The 24,538-nt window shown below is 36.4% G+C and overlaps 1 protein-coding gene across 1 annotated transcript in view; it reads right to left on the bottom strand.

The window, feature by feature from the left end:
• The window catches only part of PLXDC2 (plexin domain containing 2), a 247,175-nt gene that overhangs the window by 92,022 nt on the left and 130,615 nt on the right, over nt 1-24,538 (bottom strand). The window contains exons 3-4 of the mRNA XM_084214132.1: nt 18,912-19,058; nt 14,087-14,156 (exon numbers count right to left, since the gene is read on the bottom strand). Of these exons, the coding sequence (XP_084070258.1) occupies nt 14,087-14,156; nt 18,912-19,058 (217 nt within the window). The remainder of the gene's footprint in view (nt 1-14,086; nt 14,157-18,911; nt 19,059-24,538) is intronic.

Raw genomic sequence — 24,538 nt, 5'->3', positions numbered from 1 at the left:
ATATTACTGGAATTACTGAAAGCTTAAGTACCTAATTGCAAATTTTATTGCAACTCATATCGGTCTCAATAGCTGTCCACCTAGATTTCATACTTCAAATACACCAAAGGAATAATTATTTTAGGCAAGACTAATTTATTAGTTCCCTGCTTGGAGCATATGGTTGGATGCAGTGATCTCTGAAGGTCCTTCTCTATCTGATATGCTCAAAATCTCTGTGCTTATTTATATGGTTGTCCTACGCAGAGTTCACAATCAGCAGTCCGGCTCTTTTTTTTTCCTGAAGCATACCATAAACAGAATTACTGCACCATCCAGCAGCTTTCAGTGTCAGTTAATGATGAGACACAATAAGAGGATGAGGTTAAACTGCACCACACATTGATTCCCCCTTTTGCTAAGGTCAATAGCAACTCTCCTAAAGATTTTGAGGGCATGAAGTTGAGTTTTAGCTAAAAGGTTGTTTCAACCTCTGTTTTAAAGTTTGAGAATATGTGGAAATATAGGCAGAAAGTGGCTTCTGAGTGGGAGCATTCTTACATAGAAGCAATATACAGAAGAAGCCAAAGAAACAGCAAGAAGACAACAAAGTGAATAGAGACAGGAAGAGACAAATCAGGTTGAAGCTCTGAGACTATCAATGGGACAAGATGTTAGTGATTAATGGAATAAAATCAAGAATGTATTCATTGGTTCATCTTTATAAAATTAAAATTAAAATTTAATGTGAAAAAATAAAGTTTAAAAAGCAAGTGGAAGCCAGAGATACCCATGCTTAAATTCAAAAGAGAAAACAACAGTTTTTGAAAAGTTGTTGAATTGATAGTAGGAACTATTGCACCTACTTCCAGACAGCAAAACCAACTAGACACTCATGATCATACAGAAGAAACTCTACAAGGAATTTCCTCAAGGAACACAAACAGACTTAAAGGTGCAACTAAAATTCAGAATTATTATTGGAAATGGCATAGAAGACAAAATAATATTTCAATAGAAAACTCAGAAAATTTCCATCATAGTTTTATGACTTGTAGCAGTCTGGTAACATGACTTTCTGTCTAGTCATACAACAACAATTATAAATCTCTTAAAAATGGATTTATACATCTGATTATCATGATTTTGGAGCAATTTAAACAACTAATTTGCATTTTTCATTATCCTGATGTCACATAAACAGACACATACATGATTAGACACATTTCCCCATATTCCCAAAAACTGTTGCATTTTGTAGGGTTTTTTCCTTTTTCTTTCCCTCTGGCAAAAATTAAACCAGATCAACAAAATGATTTTTGAATTTTATCGTGGCCACAGGTCACATTTCAATGCCAGAACAACACAGGAATTCCTGTAAGCTATGCCTGCACACAGGCTATCTGTTGTAGTCAGCTATCGCCTCTTTCCACGCAGGATGGTCATTCAGTATTAAGGCCAGGCAGACTTCTCAGGACACACTGAACCCACACAGGTCATTATCTTTAAGAAGAAAATGAAACCTCTCCATTTTGTTTAAGTTTTTTTTGTTGGGTTTTTTTTTTGTACCAACCCACAAGAGATCCTAGCTGAACTGGCTGAGGATTTCATACTGGCTTGCCCAGGAAAATGAGGTTTGACCAAGTTAAAAAGTTAGGAAAATTTCTGTCATGCCAGGATTTATCTCATTACTCCAAAACATGTGACTAAAGAAGGCATGGTAATGCTAATATGCATAGAAATACATGAGGCCAAAATATTTATCTTTTGATTGACCTCTTGAGTCCCAACTAAAAGTTATATTTTTAAGTGCACAGTTCGAGTCGGTTGGAAGCTAGGGACATTAGTTTAAAGACAGTCTCCCTGCCCCAAAAAAACCCCAAAAAAACCAAATCCAAATCCAAAACAACAACAAAGGAATTGAAAAGAAAAGAAAAGAAAAGAAAAGAAAAGAAAAGAAAAGAAAAGAAAAGAAAAGAAAAGAAAAGAAAAGAAAAGAAAAGAAAAGAAAAGAAAAGAAAAGAAAAGAACAATTCCCAAGCATACTGAAGGAATGACATTAGATTATTTAAAGTCAAAATGTTAATAGGAGTGCTAGTTTGCCACAGAAAATAGTGCTGAGATGACATGATCTCTGTATACCTGTCCAAAATGCATTCTCCTTTCTGCTGCTCCTTACATAGCAGCTTCTTCTAGTACATTGTTATCTTGTGAGCCCACCTGCTTCACGTTGCTGTCCAATAAATACATTTTCAGTGCCTGCTGGCTTAAAGAATAAGCTGACTGCCTGCTGAACAAAGTCTTTCCATGCTGTCCCAGTTTTACATTAATGCATTGAGATGACAAAGTTATTTGCCATAATGCCAGAATGCACAGGTTAATTGTTGTGACACAGCCACTGCCCTCCTTCACAGCAGCTGCTCTGGCACGGTGCAATTAATGGGCAGGTTAAGCAGACATTAATGCATTAAAGTGCACCAAGGAGCTGTCCACCAACACTGTGCTAGTGCTTGCTCTGCAGTGGGTAAAGCTGCTGACTTGTCCAGAGGAGTCAACTCCTGCTGAGGGCAATGACACAGCAGTGCTGGAGAACACATGTCAGCATGCACCCAGCAAAAACACACCTTTGGAGCCTACAGAGCCTCCTGGCCATCCAACTGTCTGTCACACAGATGGCATCATCAATAGGGGAGAACTCATTCTAGAAATTTCTCAAAGTTGGGCAATGCCTTGGTAATTCTAGGCCTTTGGTAGCAAAAGAAAGTAGCTCTGCATTTTAAAGCTGGGGTCCTCAGTCCTTCCTCCCGTATCTAAAACAGTGTACTAGTTTTTCTGGAAAAAAAAAGAAAAAAAAGAAAAAAAGAAAACAAACCTAATTTTGGACTGTGAAAAATATGAAGAATGGCTTTAATGCAGCTGACAATCGTCTATGGTTATTGGCTTTGCAAGACCAAGAATTGTCTCTATTAGAAGACTAATTCTTGTGACCATGTCAACAAGACCACACTTCCCAAGTCACTAGGAAAGGGACAGAAGCTACAACTCCTCCCCAATTTCAGTGATCCTCATCTAACAGAGAAAGGCTGAAACAGCCTTTCTCATTGAACAGTTTTTTAGAAGAGGAAAACAGCAGAATCTGAGTGACTCAAGGGGAACTGCAAGTTCATAATGGTGCTTACATTTCATTTCACAAGGAAACATCCAGAAACAGAACTAGGAAAAACCTACATGACTGTGGCATCCTGATAATTTGACTACAAGGTAAAAATACAAAACTGTAAATATACTAGAAAAAAAAAAAGACATCTAAATGGGAACCAATGCATAAAAAACATGCCTGATTAGTTTTCAAATATTTGATAAGTTTAAAGTGCTTTTGTGAGTGGAACTGACCTTTAATAATAGTGACTGCCAAAATGACTACATTTAAAAGAAAACAAAATGTCAACAGTGCTATACTTCAAAACAATTCTATTTCAACCTCAGAAATATTTAAGAATATTCTTGACTGCCTAGCCAGTACTTAATTTTTGCTTGGATGATAAGTATTTTCCATACCTGTGAAAAGAAAACGTCATATGAGATTCTTCCTCTCTCCCTAGTCTTAACAAGCATAAAGAAATAGGTTAAGTTTCTGAACATATACAGGAAAGACTCCAAACCAGAGACTTCCCCTTGCATGGATATTAAAACACATATTTTCTTTTATGGATAAAGGACACTCAACTAATATTTGTCTACTTATAAAAATTATTATTATTTCACAGTAAATCAAACACATAAAATTTACCAGAGAAAATGTAGATTTTACCATTCTTTTCTGGTCTGCATAAAATGGAATTAAAGCTAGTGGAATAATTGAAAATTGCACTGTCAGTCTCACTCTTTTAAGATGTGTATTATGGATCAATATCATTTGTGCTCCATTTGTGTTTTAAGCAAAATTGTGTATTCTCAATAAATGCCAGTGATGATGGAATAAACCAAACACAGCTAGCAGTGAAAACAGCATTTAAATGACCCCAACTAGGCTGCCCAAATGCCCAAACGCCCAGAGCATATTTGCTTAGAATTGCTTGAGTTCCTCTTCATATAGGGTAAAACCAGCTAAATGCCTCATAAAAACCTGTTCTGTTCCTCCTCCCACAATGGAAATAGATGAAAAGTTGTATTTGTAAAAATTGGAATAAATGTATTTTGCAATTGGCAGTCTAGGGCTAGATTTTGAAGTGCCATGAATTCTGAGAAGTACCAGAGGGTACAAGCTGCTCCACCAAATTTTTTCACTATTTTTTGAGTGAATACATATAAAGTAATGTCAAATATTATTCTTTGGACATTTTCACAGCTGAATGCACAACTTTCTCGTCTCTGCATTATCAGAAGTCCATGTTCATACTAGGAGTTGGAATTAACGAATAAAATCGTTATAAATGCTACAGCTGAAGAAGCACAAAAAAAAAAAAAAAAAGAAAGCATTTGTAAAAATTCAGACACTCTTCCTAAAGAGACATGCTCATGTACCAAATCAATCTGCTGGCTGGATGTTTATGGGCAGTGCAGGCATGTGTCCTCCAAAGTAAAAATGCTTTATCTTTCACATCACTATTTAAAAGAAACCAAAAAATTAGCATGATGACTAAGAACAAAACTTGCTTCAAAACAGGCCTGAGGATTTTTTTTGCTGAAAATGTGGACATAATTTTTATGACTGAGGTAAGCAATTCCATTGCTGTGACACCTTGCTCTGACACTTGAAAACAGGTACAGCTCAGATCTGTTAAGGTGGACAAAAGCCAGCAGTAGGCACAGGTAGGTGTGTATTATTCAGATAGGAAAGGAGCTATAAAATTCATACAGCAATTGCTCTGATCATGAAGGAAGCTCAAAAGGCTCTGGGTCTAATGGCTTACAGTGTCCTTCTTAGGGGATAAATTCAGGTTGTCAACTAAGAAACAGAATCTGTCCCTTAAAATATTGGTTCTGATGCAATTGCAAGAGAGGTAGAATCAGGGGGTAGGGATCCTAAAGTAAAATTCACTCCTATCTCTATGACCACCCAATAACACTACATAGAAATCTACTTGAAAGGAGGAAAACATTTATTTTAGTGTATAGGATCAAGAGAGATGGAGCTTAAAACTCTTACTCAATGCTCCATAGATCTTTTTATTTCCTTATATTTCATGTCTCCTCCACATTAGGCAGAAAATCAAAGCAGAACATCAACTGCAGTTAAAAAAGACTTTTATTGCCCTATTAAGTCATTGCCAAATAACCCCTTGTTTTATTTGGTGTCACTTGCATCTAACAAGTGAGAAAAATGAAATCACACATCAACTGTCATTCTGCTCAGGATTTAACAACATTGCAGCTAGCACCCTTCAATTAATAAGTTATTAAATTAATAAGCATTTATTTCGATGACAAATGGTAATTTTTAGCAAGCCACCTAAGCCCTTGGAATCTTAGAACAGTCACCATTCATGCTCTCTTCAACAGCCTTTACACTCTCTCTGCTCTCAGATGTGCAGGCACGTACCAGACAGCCACATGTGGCAGCTTGAAATCAAAAAGTCACCCTTTCTACTTGAGCAAACAGCTACAAAAGATTTTTCTAGGTAAGCAGCCCCAGGCATCATGGGTCACAATGCAGGTTATAGAGTCTGGCTTTCCTTTTTTCACGTTGGTTAGAAGCAGAATTACAGGCTACACTTCTTCATGCACAGATTTTGCAGTACAGCAATGGGTGAAGGCAAACCACTTCTGACGTGAATTGCAGGGCAGTCCCTGGCTGAAGAGTTGTATCAATGCTGTCTCTGGCAAGACAAGGCAGTGTTGAACCCACAAACACTTGAAGGAGAGGCAGCATTTGCATCGAGGGCCCTTTATGGAGATGTCTGTGCTCTGTTTATCCCCTACTTAAGACTTGAGACCTGCACTGGTGAGTGAGGCAGGGTAAGAATCCCATGCTAGTGATTCTGGCTACCTTATAATTTCCAGGAAACACACTAGAGAGACACATCAACAAGCTGCTTTTCCAGGTGGATGTAGCATCACTGACAAAATGACACACATAACATGTGAAATTGTTACAGTATTGTGGCCTAGTGGTAGCAGTAGTTCTAAAATAAAAGTCCTGTCTAGAATGGTTACTGCAAGGGATTGGAGCATGAAGAAGCTCCTAAAAGAAAATGGAACTAAAACACATGAAAACAAATGCAGTTTTGAGATAAGCTTCCCATGAAAACAAAAAAAAACCCTCCTTTTCATTTTTATAGTTTTTCCTGACATGTCTTGTCATTAAATTTACGTGAACAAAAATTTTCCCTTTTTTGTGAACAAAATTATCACTTTAAGCCATGGCAAGGAAAACCTCCATAAACCTCTGGCAAACTCTTTCCTACGATTTTAGAAGAAATTTAGGCATAAATGCTTCTTTCTGTTGCTCACACCTGGAACCATCTCCTCAGCAACAGGCACATGCATGAAAAAGCTTGAAGACTGGGGATGTCACAGCCCAGTGACAACACTGACAGAAGGAAGGGGAAAGGGTGTGAATGCAGCCAAGGCCAAGACTGTAAGGAGGAGCGAGAAGCAAGTGAAGAAATTAAAGTCTCAATTGAAAACTGACAAAGATCCATGGGAATCTATTTATTTCAATGGCTTTGGTTTCAGAAAACAGACAGATTTGAATCTGAGCAATTTGCAAGGGTAATGACTTTAGCAAGGACTGGCTTGAGTCAGGGTGGTTGCCAAGGAAGGAATGATGACATAATGAAGAGGCTGGCAACGGGCAACTGATTTTTCATAATGTGGCTCAGACAACACTTGCATGCATTCTATTTTCCAGCTGTTGATCATGCAAAACACGTAGCAGCATTTGCTTTTCTAAAGACTCTCCAGGAGTCAGGGATGGATAGACATGGACAGTCATCATATTAACATTGCAGTACAGTAAAGATATTAAGAAAATCTGAACTCCCTGTACTGTCAGGGATGCAAAAGAAATTCCATGTGCAGATTTTACATGACAGATCTCAAGCAGTGAAATTAGCATACTTTATCTGAAGTAATGAATATAAAAAACCTTACATAGATTTGTTCATGTGCTTTTCATACTATTCAACAGTTAGAGATACAGACAGGAAATGGAAATTATGGGTGGTTTGTGGCTTTGGATAGAACAATGCAAAAACTCAATAGCAAGAATAGATTTACTTTTAAATATTTACTTTTTAAACAATGCTGCTGGCGACATGTAAAACTAAGTAACTAAACAGACTCTTAATGTGGGCCTGTGTCATCAGTAGGATGGTTCCAGTACAATGGTTCTCTGCTGCTGCCTTCTTTTACCTCCCACAAAATATTTCTGGCATCCTCATCAGTGAGGGCTTGCACTGGGTCTCTGTGGGATGATCTGGGGCCATTTTAGGATCCAATTTACTTTGTTAATTATATTTCTCCAGCAATAATTTCAGTGTTCACTTTTAAATCCTTCACTGATTTTAATTAATCCTGTGTAAGCTTCCAAACTTTTCTTTTAGATAACAACAAGCTGCTTATAGCACAACAACCAGAAATTCCACACTTACTAATGCAGCTGGAAATCAAATGTACTGTCACTTGCTCCAATTGCTTTGGACATACTGCCAGTGGCTCAAAAAATGGATAAGTCTGAAGCAAAATAAGAGGGGCAAGAAATCTTGTTTTCCAAAATATGACAAATTTCAAATTAAAACATTGTTTTGAGACTTTACATTTCTATTTTTCTTGCAACCTGCTTTTGCAATTAATTAATTTTTTGGATGATGGCGCTATAACACATATTGATACATCATGTTAAAGATGCTAATGCAACACAGATTAAATAACAAAGGTAATATAGAATAAATGCCTAACTGTTGTACTAACATAGCACTAAACACCTTGATATACATCATCCTGTGAGCTGCTGGAATAGTGTTTAAGGTAATAAAATGCACAGCATAAAAATGGAGTAAGACCCCTTCACTGACAGAACAAAAAATTATTGACTGGATAGGACTCTTACCTATAGCTTTACAAACATCACTTAGGTGAACTGATATTGTGGCTTATGAGTTCTTTTTTTTTTAAACTTACAAACATGCACCAAAACAAGGAAACATTATATTTTGTAGTCCCTGGAGAAAATAAAGATTCGTCAAACATTTGAAATCTTTACTATGATGCAATAGCATAATTTATTGAGACTTTGAATGCTACTGTAAAGGCTTAATAAAAAATTATACTATAAAAAGTTATGGATCCATTTTAGACATAGTCAGTCTATACCTAACAACTTCCCAGTGTTCAGTGGAATGGTTTTTGGCTACCCTGAAGGCTCTTTGCCTTAACATTAAGTCATTTAATTTATTATTATTTTCTGCAAAATTATTTAATCTTATTTAATTCTTATTTGGCATTACATGTAGATAAATGCTTTGGCTAGCAATCTGTTATTCTTTGAAACAGAGTCTTAAAAAACCACAAATATGGTCATTTTAAGCCTTTACCACTTCAGTACCACTACTGCCCATAATCATCACAAAGTTGGCAAATGCCTTAATAGATGATGATCAGAGAAATGTCAAGGCATATGGAATGCTATTTTTCCCCTGAAGCTTATCATTCTCTTTGCCCTAAGTGCTTCTGATCCAATTTGTAAAGATAAAGCGTAAGTGTGGGAATGGAAAGGGTTGTAAGGGTTCACCAAGAAAAGGTAGACAAAGCAGAGTTTCCAGAGAGGGGTTAGTACCTTACAGGAGGGGTATTCCCAGGACACCTAACACAGGAATGACAGACAAAGGAAGCTTTACAGGGAGAAAAATTTTTGGTACAGCTGGATGGCAATATAAGACATCAGAAAAAGACAAGGTAAATTAAGGCAGTTGTGTGAGCTAGTCAACAGCCAGACCTCCGTCCCTTCAGAGTGACCTGCCCACTGGTGATGACAAGTGAAATCCCCTGTAACAGACACAAGCTAATCTGAGGCACTGATTTTGGCTAGAAACACTGTGCTTCACTCTGCTTTGTATCACCTTTGCCATTCAACAGATGTTGCCCATAGGGCAATTTGTGTTGTCAAAGAGCTCTTCATTAAGTGATGAACAAATCTCCTGCTGGTTCCTGTGCTGAAACGTTCAGAGAAGCAGAACAGCCAGAAAAATCTTGCTGAAATTTCTGACAGACTCCAACAAAATATTCCACTCAGGACACTGATAATTCAAAGAGACAGGTATATTTCACTCTACCTACCCACTGATTTGGAAATTTAAGAAAATAAATGCAGAAGATGCAGGGAAAATAATTCATTAGCATAGACTTTCTGCAGGCTGCAAATGCACAGCCATCCTCACCCTCAATGAGCTCAGGTCCTGACCCTGTGGTCCCTTCTCTTTCTGTAGCACCACCAGCTAGGTGGACAAATTTCCCTCCTGCTCAGAGGAATTGCTCAGAGGTATTGCAACACAGAAAGATAGGGCTGAGAAAGTGCAACATCAGACTTTAGTCCTTCCCCACAGCATACTCTCTCATTGATCCCTTTTCCCTGAAAGTACTGCAAAATGTGATGGACATTGTATCAGAATTCTCCACACTTTGGTACTTATTTTTCATATCCCTCCTTGCTACATTAAAAACAGTAAAATTGAACAGAATTCCCTAATGATATATACACATTCAATGTCCAAAAGAAAACTTTAAGTGTTATCTCTGTATAGAACTTCAGCTTTTAAATAGCTAACCAACTAGCTTTCTAACCAGAGATATTTTGCCTTTGCTACTTTCCCACAAGCCATATGTACATTTAAAAAGAATTTGATGCTGAAATAAGCGTGATTCCTCATGAGAATGAAAGATTACTTTGAATCAGTTGTCCTGACTAGTCAGGGTTTAGGAACCATGCTCAGGTACCTCACAGCTGCTCCTCAATGCATGATCCAATAACATCAGGTTTCAGCAGAAAAATTAGTTAAGTATTTTCAATGCTTGTGTTCTTATCTTGTGTCAATAGACCACAGGACTGTTGTAGTTTTGATGAAAAGCTGTGTGAATCTTGGACGCACAAAGATCTCTTTCTTCCATAAATACAAGTATTTTTAAGCATGAGATCTGGCCTTAGGAAGTAATAATCATACAAATAGTTCTTGATTTCTGTTTTAGAAAATTATCAACTGTGATTTGATTACACTGGAATTTACTGCTAGGGTGGCTTTTTGTTTCTTTGTTTGGTACTCCTTCAATTGACAGTGGTAGAAACGCTCAGGCAGCATCCTCAGAATTATTTCAGACAATTCCTCCATCTGGACTATTCCTCTAGTGAAAGATGATTCACCAAATATTATCTCACCAGAATTTAATACAATATTTAAAAATTCAGCTGCTTGCCTCAACTTCAGCAATTTGCTGTTACACAGGGTAAGTGGACATTTCTTGAGCCTTCTTCATGCTAGCTGGCAAAATGTCTCAATACTCAGCATTATAAATCTAAAAATGTAACCACCTAGTCACTTCAATTTCTACTGTTATTGTGTTTCCTTAATGCTGGGCAGTGCTTGCACAGCAAGGCCTTTCCTTCTCCTTGCAATACCACAGAGAAATTTAATGTCAATGAAAAATGCCATTAAAAACCCCCATCTAAATAACTTACAGTATTTGATATAAAATTGCACTAAAAATTAGAGACTGATAAACAAAACAAACAAACAAACAAACAAACAAAAAACCCCACAGAGAATAAACAAGAGGGGCTTACTACAATGAACATGGAAAATGAATACAGCCAGCAATGAAGTTTGCAGCATGTTGAATAGGGGCACAGAACTTCAAGACACCCTTGAGAAGGGCTATGGAGAGATGTATCACAAGAGAGGGTTTTCCCAGCTCCACTGAGCTCTGTGAGAGGTGTCAGTGACTTGCAACAAGCAGACTTCATATACTCAGCTTCTGGCATGCACAACATGACTCACTATCTCACAGGCTTTTTCTTTTTACAAAATTACCATATTTTTGGCCTGTAGGCTACAAACTTTAGAAAGCTTCACAAAAACCAAACTTCAGCTTGTTTGAGAACTATCTATAGGAATGTGGGCAGAGGCATGTCTGCATAGCAAGAAACAATTCCTAATTTTGTTAATAATTATTTCAATTCTAATATATAATTTATATAATAGTATATAGCCTTTTCAAATACAAGCTAAGACAACAGTGAATAAAACCCTCAAACTAATTATTTTCACTATCCATTCTTCTTTTCCTTAGTTGAACACAATAAGGTCATCAAAACTATTGAGAAGAGGAAATAAATATTATCTAAAAAGAAAAAAAAAAGTTGAGTTTTAAACCACAGTGATTCCAAAATCATCCTAAGTAATTTGGAGCCCTACTATGCCACAGTGCACACTCCATGAAGAATGGCAGAAACCATTGGGGTTGATGTTTTTATTGTGACAGGGATTTATTGTGCCATTGTCCTCGACTTCCCTTTTAAGAAGGCTATTTAATTTATGATCTGTATGGAAAAAACAGTTTTTAGTGTTGTCATTAGCATAATTAATAATATCTCACTCTCCAGGAAGTGGACATCTGTCATGTGGGAGTTCTGTACTCATTAACTTTGTCATTCTTTTGATGTCAGAATAACCTCTGGAGGCATTCCAGGTCTCTAATAATAGTAATGCCATTGTAAAATCTTGGTTACTAAGAAATAGCAGACCATAGAGTATATGAAGAACATGGAACCTGTATTCATCTTCTGTTATCATAAATCATTGGTGGTGAAGTGTGATGCTTAGCCTAGCAACAAAATTTTCAAATATATCTGCATTAAAACACTTTTAGAGAGTTAGTACAGAAATAAACCTTTCTTTTCCTGCTAGATGACATTAGGAGCTCTATAGTTGTAGTAAAGGTTGCATCCTGGACTGACAGAATGACTTACAGTTAGTGGGCTTTATCAAGATAACATTTTAAAATCTATTATTAACTAGATCTTTCTCATGCTTAATTTTGAGGTGGAAAAATCATGGAAATGTCAATGAAAGACAGAAATATCTCTGTGCTAATGTCAATGGTGTACATTAAAAGGACTGATTTTAAAGTCGTATTTAGCTTGACAATAATCCATAGATCTATTTACAGCAATAATATTTTATTTAGTCCAAATAGAGCAAAAAGCATGTTTATCAGCCAGTGTTCCATTAATAGCAAGAGAAAAGAATCCTGCAGAGCTGTAGTCAGTTCTGTATTCTGACTTTTTTTTTTTTAAGAAAACAAAAGACAAAACATCTTAAATTCCTCATTTACTCTGTATCAAAAGGAAAAAAAATGTACCTCACAAATTTCTACTACACAGTTCACCTCATGAGATTAACTTTCCATCCAAGTCTTTTGGGTCTGATGGAAAAACTGGTCAGAGCAGTATATTAGTGAAAATAGAAAAAGTAGTAAAAATTCAGATATTTTAAATTCCATTAAATGAGAAGGCTCAACAGAATGGTCACACAAAAAAATTACTTGAAGAGAGTGAACTTTGTGAAATTTTAAGGAAGCAAGCATAGCAGTAAGAATAAGGGGACATTTAGAGGAGGAACCCTGTCCCCACCACTGCTGTTTTACCTTTGCAGGATCTATCCCATCCTTTTATGCTACACAAACAACATGCTCGATTTTGGCAACCTGTCAAAAGCAACTCCTCTAATAAAGAATACAAAACTAGGCATTGATGATCAAAGGCCAAAATGAAACTAACAGCATAGCAGAATGGAAATCAGACAAATCTCAAAATCAGTGGTTCTTGGCTCATCTTATCCAAATCAGCATCAAAATGTTATTGCTGATCAAGAAGAGAAAACTGATACTGAAGTCACTTCATAATTCTGCATCCTTTTTTATCATTCTACCACAAATCACTTTAATATCGGCCTTCATTCACCTTTGTCCAAAACTTGTATTCTGCTTTGGTAGCAAAATGGAAATCCTGATGGGGAGCATGACTGGAATCTCTGTTACAGTTCACACTCTTGTTGAGACACTGTCTGCAATTGTTCCCCAATCTTTTAGTCATAACCTCCCTCTTTAGGATATCCAGCGGGACATGGATATCCCCAATCATGTCCATCTGGACCCCATAGCAAGAGAAGGAGAAACTTTGATCAGGGAAGGGGTAGAATTGTTCCTGATGATGGTGGCTCCTATTTCTGCTTGCTTGTCCTGCCACATCTCTTCACTGAGCACCACCAGCCAGGGTCCATGAACTTGCTGGAAACGTCCAAGGACCAGGGATCCTCTGGGTCTGCTCTCCAGGATGCTGCCTTTTGCCTCTCTGTTTTCATTTTTTTCACTATTACTCCTCCTTCTTTTTCTCATTTGTTGTCTTCCACATATCTCATTTTCCTCATCTCATTAAAATCAAATTGTCTTTCAAGGAGTTGGAATTGGGAAGGGAACAGAAAGAGCTGATGGCTGTTCCCAGTGCAGGAGATTGGTGCAAGCAGCAGCCAGCAGCAGTGAGAGGGAGAGCCCCAACCATGAGCCATCAGTGCTGCCAGACTGGGAGCTTGAGCTGTCCCTACCTCCCTTCTCACCCCACTCCTCTCATGGAAAGAGGAGAGGAAGGCCATGGTACATTTTCAGAGGCTGTATCACACCATGACAATGCACTGTGATGGGTTTGCCTTGTAGGTGACACATCCGTACTTCTAGCAGCACTGCTCATCTTTGGGCAGGAAATCCTCTCCCCTTGTGCAGGCAAACCCTCCCTCCCTCCTGGTTCTGGCTCCAGCATCCTCACCTCCAGTGCAACTGCTAAACACACACACCTCAGTTCTGGGGGAAATATCTAAACAGAAAAGGATTAATTCTGTAAAGTCTTATGATGAGATGGGTTTATAACAGTTCAACTTAAATGCTGGAGGTTTTTCATCATATTGATATTTTGTGATTTTCTCTTTGTGGACAGGAAAACTTCCTAAATAAAAGCTGCAGTTTATTTCTTGGCATATACAAGCAGGGGAAAAATATTTTAAAATAGCTGCAAGAAACTCTTCTCATCTTACTCAAAGTAAATGGTTAGGAAGCCACTTACCCCCAGTTGCCACAGTAATTTCACGTAGAAAATGTCCGTAAAATGGAAAATCAAAAGACAGATTCACTCTCTGAAAGGAATAACAGCAGAAAATAAAATCAATATTGAGCAGAACATTAAGAGAAAAAAAGGATGAACAGTCATCCACTTCAAATATCTCTTTCATTGCCTTTTTTTTTCTCAGTGGAGCCTTGTTATTCTTAATTTGGAATTGCCAGTAGCTAACAGGAAAGAATTCTGAGGAGCACTTAAACACTTAAAGAAGTGGATCATTATAACAGAAAACTTCATAAAAGAAAATACTTGAACAAACATTGTAATTCAATCACAAGAATAAAATTAATAAAAGACTTGTAGAGTTTCTCCTTAAAAAACCTGTCACTTTCACCTCTTTCATAAAAGGACCCATCAATATCAAAAGCAATACCTATGTTTTACAGGACACCTGCTAGTTGGGCCTCTGGCTTTCTGCTGCTTTGCCATGTGAGCCTTCAGATTCAAGTGTTGTCCCTGACATCCTGCTGCTGCCTGGGAGCTTGTCTGATGAAGGCTGGTCACTGGAAGGCAATTCCTCCATCAAACCCATATGACACCATTCCCTAAAATTCTCTTTATTGTCAGCTAGTAGATGGAATGATGTCTAAAGAAATATTCAACAGAAGCAATAACAATTTCCACTTAAGCTACTTATTGAAAAATAAAGTAATTAAATAAAACTTTAAAAAGAACCTTGTTTTTTTCTGCATCTACCTACAGGTGACTACCCTCTATCAGCACATACTCATAGCACAGAATTGTAATTTGAGGAATGAACTCTTCTCCTCAACTAAGCTCACCATAAAGCAACATTCAAATTAAAACTCACTTTGCCTCTCTGACTATGGCTTTACCTTTTCCCATCTATTCCATTCCATTCCCAAAGCTCAATGATTATTGTGGTCACTCATAATTATCACCTTGTTTGCTACCTAGTTAAACTCTGAATAAATTAGTGGTCATGGCAGAAAGGAGTGCTGAAATCTCAGCATGGTCTTTTCACTGTTTAAATATAATATCCTGTAAAAAACACGTCTCTTCCACAATGGTCCAAATAGTAAATATGAAATAAGCATGCAGCCCATTATTCCTTCTTTTGAAGGTTTTACTACAGTAAAAACTGGTGTGAAGATGAGTTGTTGGTGAACTGTCCCTCAGCCATAACTTTTGATGACTCCGCTTAAGAAAGGGCAACAGCCCACACATTTTAAAAAAGTGGAGGGGGAAGGAAGAAGAAAAGTACTCATGTCTTTGTTTTCCCTCCCATTATTTCTATCCTGTATTTATTATTTTCAGATTGCATCTGAGTACTTCTTCTCTCAGGAAGAATTATATTTACATCAACCAGAAATGTTTAAAGAATTATTTACCATGAAATTAGCAGTTGAAGACTTACAGTAACTTTAAGTGTTTGGAAAGGGATGGAAAGATTTGCTTTCCATTTAAATGGAAGACAGAATTATGACAGGATTTATTAGCACATTTTTTGTTTGTTTTTAATTAGAATGCAAAATCCATTTGCAACGTGTTAATTGGACTGAGTAGGTTCTCATGACCTTTTCTGTATATACATAAATATGGATGTACAACTGAACATTTCTAATCAAAAATGGCATATGCAAAAGACAGCACATGAATTAACTCACACAAATATTCTTTAACCAGGCTCTACAGCTTTCACTGCTGAAGTGTATGCTTCATCTATGAATGCATTCCATTTAAATTATGTCCTTGCTCTACCAAACATAATTTGAAGAACTCTGTTGAAACTACCAATATTCTGACCAAACTTTCCCTCTTTCCTTTCTATACCATACTCCATTTTACCTAGTCATTTTGAATGATAGTAACCATTGAACTACTTCAAATGACAACTGCACCCCCTAATCTATCTTCTAAATGGCTATAATAAAAACACCAGTATAAAGATGTTTGCAACAAAAACTTGATCCCATTTCCACTCAAGCCCGATAAAGATCTCTCACTGACTTAAGTCAAAATGTGATACCTTAAATTCTGACAATGTAAAAATGTTTAACATAGCCACTTTTTTAGCACTGTAATAACCAACATGATTTAAGTACTGAAACACAATATTCTAACAGTAACTAAAATTTTGCTTTTATTTCAATGCTAGAAAGCATACCTCATTTCTAAGAAAGAATATCAGAATTTTCAATTCACTGAAATAAAAATGTTCTCTCTGTGCATAAATGATAGAATGGACTGGGAGAAAAGGGAGTTGAGTTCCCAGGTATGACATATCCTGTATTCTAGTTCAGTGTTGGAGTAATCAACTCTTAGCTATCTAATTTAAACCCACTGCATATCAAAGCAACCTCTAAAACCTTATTATATGGTTAAGAAGATGGTGGCAATATATTGAAAAACAAATCTTTACTCCTAGTGTTATAAATCCTGTAGTGTTAGTCATTTAAATTGTTCCATTAATATATGTTTGCTACTTCCACAAAAAATTACTATGCTGTTTATAAAATCAAATCATCAAATGGATCCTCTCCAGGATTCTCTCCAGTCCTTATGACTTTTCTTGTAGAAGCAAAACAAACTGACAGCTTCTGGGAACTCTCAGGATTATTTACTTCCAAATGAGGGAAAACACACAAATTGAGTGTAAAATTGTCAGCATTCAAAGAATCTCTGACATTGTAAATTAATTCCTTAATATTTAGCATGTGATAATTTAACTCCTGGTTCTACTGTCAAATTGGAGAATAATTAGAAAATATCATGTAAATCATTGAGTGCAAGATGTGCAAAATGGCCTTTTAAAAAGAGTAATGGCAAAGTTTATGGGAGAGAAGGTAAGAGATTGCTGCTGAGGCATGTATGATCTCAAAATATATGACTGCAGTTGTACAGCTATAAAAATCTCATCTCTCTGTTAAACACCTTTGTTGTGTAATACATGTGTTTACTTGGACACATACGTACCAAATTCAATTATAGATGCATAAATAAGGAATAAAACCTTACAGGATGACTCTCTGGTACTTCTTAATCCTTTTGGGGGGACATAAAACAGATCTGAAAAAGGGGTCTTTAAAACTACGTAGGTATGGCTGCAGCCACTCAAGTTCATAGTCCAAGATATTTGGGTAAGCATGAAAAGAGATGGATATCAGTGTGCTAACCAGGCACCAGACCTTTGTCTGCTGAAGCTGGAAGAAATGTCTTAAACCCCTTTGCTTGGGGAGAAACAGTTGAAGCCCTCCAGTTTCCCTTTGCCATGCTGAATGGTCCTGTACACTGATCCCACACCAGACCAAAAATATAGCCTTGTTTAGCCTCTAGTTTAATAACTTCAACAAAATGTTCCTCTTAGGATAGACATTTTAGCTGCATAATCTGAGGGATCCAATTGGAAACAAAGGTGCAACAAAGACATGGAAGGGTGTCATCTTTACTAATCATCAAAGATGGGTTAAAATTTTTAATTTATTAATTAGCTCTTCTTTTGGCATGTTTCCATTCGTTCCCTCAACATAGAGCACCAGGATACCACATAAAGTAGACAAGATAGACAACAGAGATCCTCACTTTTAGGTACCCTAGAGGTTCCTTTTTTTCTCATTAGAATCAAAGTGTCTTAAAAAAATAGCTGATACACTGTTTTATTAAGTCTACCCCAAAGATCTATAACTGTCTGAACCCTCTGCATTTGCATTGTCCCTGACTGCCTACACGCTTTTTACCATGAAGGATATATTTTTTGAATTGAACTCTCTGTCAGTTACATGTGCTGGATTTATCACCTCACTCTGCTTTCTATATTCTGACTTAAATATCACAGTATTTCTTTCTGCTGCCTCTTGCATTCCTCTGAGAAGTCACCTGGCTTGTGCCAGGGAGAAAACAGATTAACTAAGGAAAAGATGAATTAAACCTGTGCTTTCTCTCAGCTTTAAAACTGTTAAACACATCTGCATCTTTAAAAACTGTACAACTCTTAAGTAAGGCATTCACTAGATTTTGTTTTAAACTGGCAAAAGCCCAAGGACATTTTTTTTTGAGCTAAGCTGCTGAATGGATGAAATGAGTCTCTTCAACCATAGTTCTGAGCTGTAATTTTCTGTATTCAATTTATGCTAATATTGGCTCTTCTGTGTATGCAGCTTCTAGCCACAGGTGAGAACCAAGAATACAATCTCTAAATCATACAGTATTTGATTCCATTTCTAGGCATGTAGGCCCATTATTTTTATACCCACCTTACCAGCAGCATGACTGCAATAAGTTAAATATGATTGTTATTTACACTCCAATTTATTTATTTGCTGTTAACCTAAGAACATAATTTCTGTTACTATATGACATTCTTATGAGCTTTATCAGTGGTCTCAAAAGGAAATATAAGAATGAGACCTCATATAAAATAGAAGTGCACACATACCACCTACATTCCACGAGAGACTTAAAACTTCATCAACTTCATCCTCAACACAGCTCTTTTACTATTCAACCCAACAGTAAAATTCCCTCTGATTTCAGCAACACAAGTGGTTTAGCATTTGATAGTTCGTAATTCTTAGGGACAGAGGAAAATTTTAAATGTATGTTTAAAGGCATTTCTGAAGGACTGTTACTGAAGGTTCAAAAAGTTCAAGGAATCCTTTGATAACATCACTGTAAAGACTTCCACAGCTTTAACAGAATTCAAAGACATAGCTCTATGAACAATAGTCATGGTACCTAGTAATACTGCTGGGTGGATCTCTGGGGAAAAATATCCATGTTAGTCAAAGAAGAAAATGATAAAATAACTTACTGCTGCTTGACGATGGGTATTGGAAAGGATCCCGTGAATCTTTACTTTGTCCTTCTCCATTTGGTCTATATTGACCCACAAATCCCGGCTGGTAGAATCATAGGGGCCATACGTCCTTGATGTATAATAATTATGATCTGTATCCTCCTGAAATAGGGAAAAACCACAGGAAAAAAACCCAGATTGTAATGGAAGATGCATCTTAGTTTTATATAAAACTCACTCTTGAAATACTGAGTCCTGTCTCTCCTTGAAGAACCCCAGCAATGAAGGAAAAAGAGCAAGAATTGTAAATATGTTGCAGAGATAGCTCTGCTCCTAACCACTAGCAGTTGATAAGGCAGTTACCTCATGCAATCATCTTATATTATGATTATAATGTTCACTATCCCAAGTACCAATCATACAGGTTGTGTAATAAACACATCAGTGAAATCTATGGCAAAATGTTTGATGTCTTTTGATGCAAAATGGACAATTCCTGTAACAACGGCCACACTCTAACGAAGCCATGAGAACTATTAATGGATGACACCTTAAAAAATCGTAGTTTTTTAACATTTCTGAACATAAGTCACTAGATTATCCTATTTAAGAACATCCAAAACATTCCTAATAGCTGTAGGCTAACAATGCCATGTTATTCTAAATCTCCAAAAGTCTGGTTTACTGTAGATTTGCCCCTCCAAGACAGACAAATATATACATATTTGTGGAAAAAAGCTTTCCAATTCTTGTGGTTTTAAAAAATACAGTAGTTGCTGTCATACACCCATGACAGGAAATTTTTGTTCAGGTTAATTACTGTGAAGGTCTCTACCTTCCTAAGACAGAAAAAAAAAGAAAAAAAGGTGTGTGGTCTGAGGCAAGAAATGAAACTCATCTCAGATTCCCAGTCTTCCTTTACTCAAACCAAGGTTTTGCAACCACAAAATATTCAAATCAACAGCATTGCCAGCTTTCTGCTGAATAGCTACAAGTAATTCTATAAAAGTAGTACATGCTAGTATTTCTTAGTTCCTTTCTCACTTCCTCCTCTTCTAAGAAAAAGTAAAAATCCCCCAAAGGCTCAATGATAGAGTTTGAAAATTAAAAGAAACTCAGAAAATAAAAAAGAAAATCGAAGAGGAGGGCTTAGAATTTGGAATTACCCTGGTGATGAAGACGTTCCCCTCCTGCTGTACCTCCTGTATCCAGTCAGGCACAGGGGAGGACCCTCAAATCAGGCTGTGCTGCCATGCAGACCTGACATCCTCTCCCCACAAACCCAGATCTTACACAACCCTTTCCTACTGACATGGTCCTGAGCTGGAGAGACACATGGCAAGGACTTATATTCTAATGACATCATTCATGTCCTAGATTAAATATATTGACCATAAATCCCATTTCAGCTGGATTTGACCCTACATTAACATCATTACTGATGCATCTTACTTTAGCTGTTGTAGATATAATCAGGTTATTTTCTCCTTGACAATTTCTGTGTCTTCTGCCGTATTTTGCATGCCAGAATGTACTTTATATGTTCAGTAAATCTCAGTAACAATTCTGAAGCAACTTCTAACAGATTCACCAGCTCTAGTTTAGTCACACAAGTAAACATAATTAAAACTATACTGTCAGGAAGATGACAAAAGCCAGCCACCTTACCAAATTCTTTCCTTCGTTAATGGTCAATAGAAACAGTTAGTGCTCTCATGTATACAATAGAGGTACTGTAAATTAAAAGGTTTTGAAAACAAATATATATATTACCAGTCCAATTTATCACTCTGAAAAAATTTCCTTAGTAAATATTGGTCACATTTAAGGCATACAAAATTGCAAAGAAAGAGAGACAAATAAATAAATAAATACAGTTTGTTTCAGTTAAACATGCAATATTTAAGCTATGGTTAAAATTGTGCAAAGTTTTTTTTGCATTTCAATTTTTTTAATAGCTAATAAAGCTACCCCAGTTAATTTCTAGTACCTAAGCCGCCACTTCCACAACTGCAAGGCTCTAGCACTGAGCTCTATAAGAATGTTTTAAATGGTTTCTTGACCCATGCCTAAAGCAGATTCACCATACAGATTGCAAATCAAACACTTAAATTATAGCCTTCAGCTCAAGATTTTGGCACTGTGTCAGGAATTGTTTATGTCTAACAAATTTTGTGTATAAAAAGTCGCAGTATTTTAATCCAAGTTAAATAATCTTAGATTATATATCTATTCTGGAAGAAAACAAATTGGCTTCTACTTGAATGATAGAAGGAAGGCAGAATTCCTCTTCATAGCTTTCATGCAGATGTATTTTATTAATATATTATTAATTATTTCCCTCTCACATCCTAAATTTTCTTAATCACATCTGTAAATTTACAGTCTGAAACAAAAAGGCACATGCAGCTAACCACTAAAGCTGATGTGAGCAGCTTGGGAGCTCCAAATAAGGTTAGGATCCAAGCTTCTCTTCTAAGTCACTGCATTCATAGTTCCTAATTTGCATTACCATGGAAATGAAATTCTTGAAATCTTTAATAAATTTGATTTTATTGGTATCATTAGATGCCTACAACTTTTTATTCTATCAGATCTGTTTATATTCTTTGGCTGATTGTACCTGCTTCATAAAACATCCCATTCCCTATAGGTAGGTACTATATAAGAAGATGGAAAAATATTTAAGAAATTTTACTGATTTTGCATGTAAACTACTCAATGAAGAAAATAATTTTAATAGTTACATGAGACAGATTTAGAGTTTTACTGATGATTAGAATTTTATAAAGATACAATTATGGTGAGGAACAAATATTTCAGTATCTATTAGTGACATAGAAGCATCTTACTGAAGGGAAAGCAGAGAAAGAAGAGAACATACCCTTTACTGGTTCAAGAAAGCTTTTCTTTTTTCTTTTTCAGAAAAAGAAGCTTTTATTTTTCTTTTTTCTTTTTAATTTTTTTCCTTTTTTTTTTTTTTTAAATTTGGGGGATATGAGCATTATCTCCCACTGGATATCTAAATGTGCAATTCTGTCCAAATTCTGTTTGTATATGAAGTACATAGCAGCTTTCTTCTATGGAACAGTACAGCATTAAAGCAATGGATTTTCCCAGATATTTTTTGCACCAGCTATGAGGATTACTGTTGGCAACCTTTGTGACTATAAAGGGAATATTTATTAGAACATCTCTCATAACACTTTTCTTTTGGGGAAATGAGTTATTTTAAACCTCAGGCAATACTTGATGCTGAGTTGCCATCTTATTGTTGATTGTAGAAATTAATTTCTTAGCTTTCACAAGCTAAGTGATGACACTGTCACAAGAGATGTCACTTTGAATATATTCCCATACTTCTCCAAATACAACTGAATTTTTCAGGAAAGCTGAATACATGCGCTACTCATATAAGCTCAGCACAACTGAAGGTTAAGCCTTCTTTAAATACTTGGTGTTCAGTATTTGTCAAATTCAGAGTTAACATCCATTCCATACATTAGATATACAGATAATCTCAAATACAGTCTAAATGTCACATACTCATTTCATCAGTAACTGCTGTTGCTTACTTCCAATGTGTGATGTGATCTTTCAAGATAACATCAAGTAACTATATGTGTATCAAGATAACATAAAGTAGCTATATGTGATATTTAAAAGTAACAACTACATTATGCCTCTGACATTTGTTCAAATTATTAACTGGGATTCTGGCCAAAGGTAGGCATGAAAATAGTACCAAAACTAATGTGAAACAATAAAGCTTCCTCTCAATGTGTCCTGGGTTGCAAGATATGCGTGGGGGCGTGCATTCTATTCCCATCTGTTGGCGGTAGGGTGGCTATTTTGTGTTAATTGGGCAGTTTTCTTTATCTCTTCCATGATGGATCCTCCCTCTGGGAAATATCTTCTGTTAATGGGCCACTGAGTCCCAGTGCATGAATGGTAAAAATTACATCATCCATTGTGAAATGCTCCGCCCAATGGGAGGAGCCAAGCATTCCTACCTGGATATAATTTTAGATTCGGAATGCCACAGACAGCTCTTTCCCACTGGATTCCCAGAGGAAGACCAGGCCCATCTACACCACCATTGAACCTTCAGAGGAGAGCTACACCCTTCTACAGGATCACTGCTTCAACAGAACCACACCTGTCATTCCAGGAGGACTGCAGCCACCACTTAATGGGACTGCCACCAGCACCCTGATCCACAGGGTGTCAGGTCGTATTCTGACTCTGTCAGTGTTGTTTTGTATTACTGCATTGTTTATTTTATTTCTACTCCCATATCTTTGCCTGAGAGCCCCTTGATTTCAAAATTATAATAATTTGGAGTGGGGGGGTTTATATTTTCCATTTCAAGAGAGGCTCCTGCCTTCCTTACCTGTCTTTTCAAATCAAGACACAATGAAGACCCCATGATTCTATGATGATACAATCACAAAAGTAAACATGTGACTTTTTAGATTTAATTCTTTTCCTGTCACATTTTTTTTAACTGATATTGAAAAGTAAACATGTGACTTTTTACATTTAATTCTTTTCCTGTCACTTTTTTTTTAACAGATATTGAAAAGTAATATAAATCTCTGGGAGACAGAGGGTATTATTAAACAAGATTTAAGAGTAAGAGTTGTTGTTGAATCCAACTGCATGAATGTTTTGTTTTTAAATACTGGATTCAATTAGACCCAAACCACAGACAGAACTGAACAATAAGTCCTGCCATCTCTCAAGCTCTCTCTGTATAAGGCTGTAATTGAAGAAAACTAATAACTTCAACCAGAGAAAAAGCAACCAGGAATGAGCTCTGCTGTTGCACAATAGTATGTTGTAGAAAATGTTTTGCTTTCCTGAGAAAGGAAAAGCAGACATCCAAAGGCAAATTATTATGGATCAGCCAACCAGATGGCCATTACATTTCAGCAGATTGTTTTGGCTGCCTTCCCCAGTACTGGAACATTGTTTGTGACATTATCAATGAAAAATCAATTGATCAATCAATCCATCAATCATCCCATCCAAGGATCCTCATCATTAAATCTTCCTTATCAAGTGTCATGAGTTATTGCCAGATGCAATAGAAGATAGGAAGACTGCATTTCATTTGATAACTGTTGTCCCTTTAAATACGCTACTTTATTGAAATTGAATTTCCAGCTTCAACTGAGAAGACAACATAATGTAAAAACTCTGAAGCCCTCAAGGATATGGTGGTAGACTTTTCAGATACTTAATTTTATCACTATGGATGGTCTGGTATCTGATTTTTAACAAAATACATTAACAAATTGCTCAAATATTGCCAAACTCACAGACTAGGTTTTTTAAATAAACTAAAATTTCTGCTCATATTTGCCCCAAAAAAATTAGTTCCAAGAAAATTTATCACCAATTACTAATTTTATTGTCTTTACTTCTGAATACAAACATTTTGACATTAATAGCCTATGAAATTAATCAGAGAATCGTGTTTTTCATAAGCTGCATTTGTAGGCTAAAATGAAAACACTGAAAGAAGAAAACATGCAATTCTATATTTTAAAACAGACTATTTTGCAGCACAAAAAACAAAGATATCGATACTTCTTTGGATATTTAGATAAATGAAATAAGCTAGAAATTAAAATTAG

The sequence above is a fragment of the Fringilla coelebs genome, assembly GCF_963513975.1.
Source record: "Fringilla coelebs genome assembly, chromosome: 1".
In the NCBI taxonomy this organism is placed as follows: domain Eukaryota; kingdom Metazoa; phylum Chordata; class Aves; order Passeriformes; family Fringillidae; genus Fringilla; species Fringilla coelebs.
This window is presented reverse-complemented; position numbering and strand designations above follow the sequence as displayed.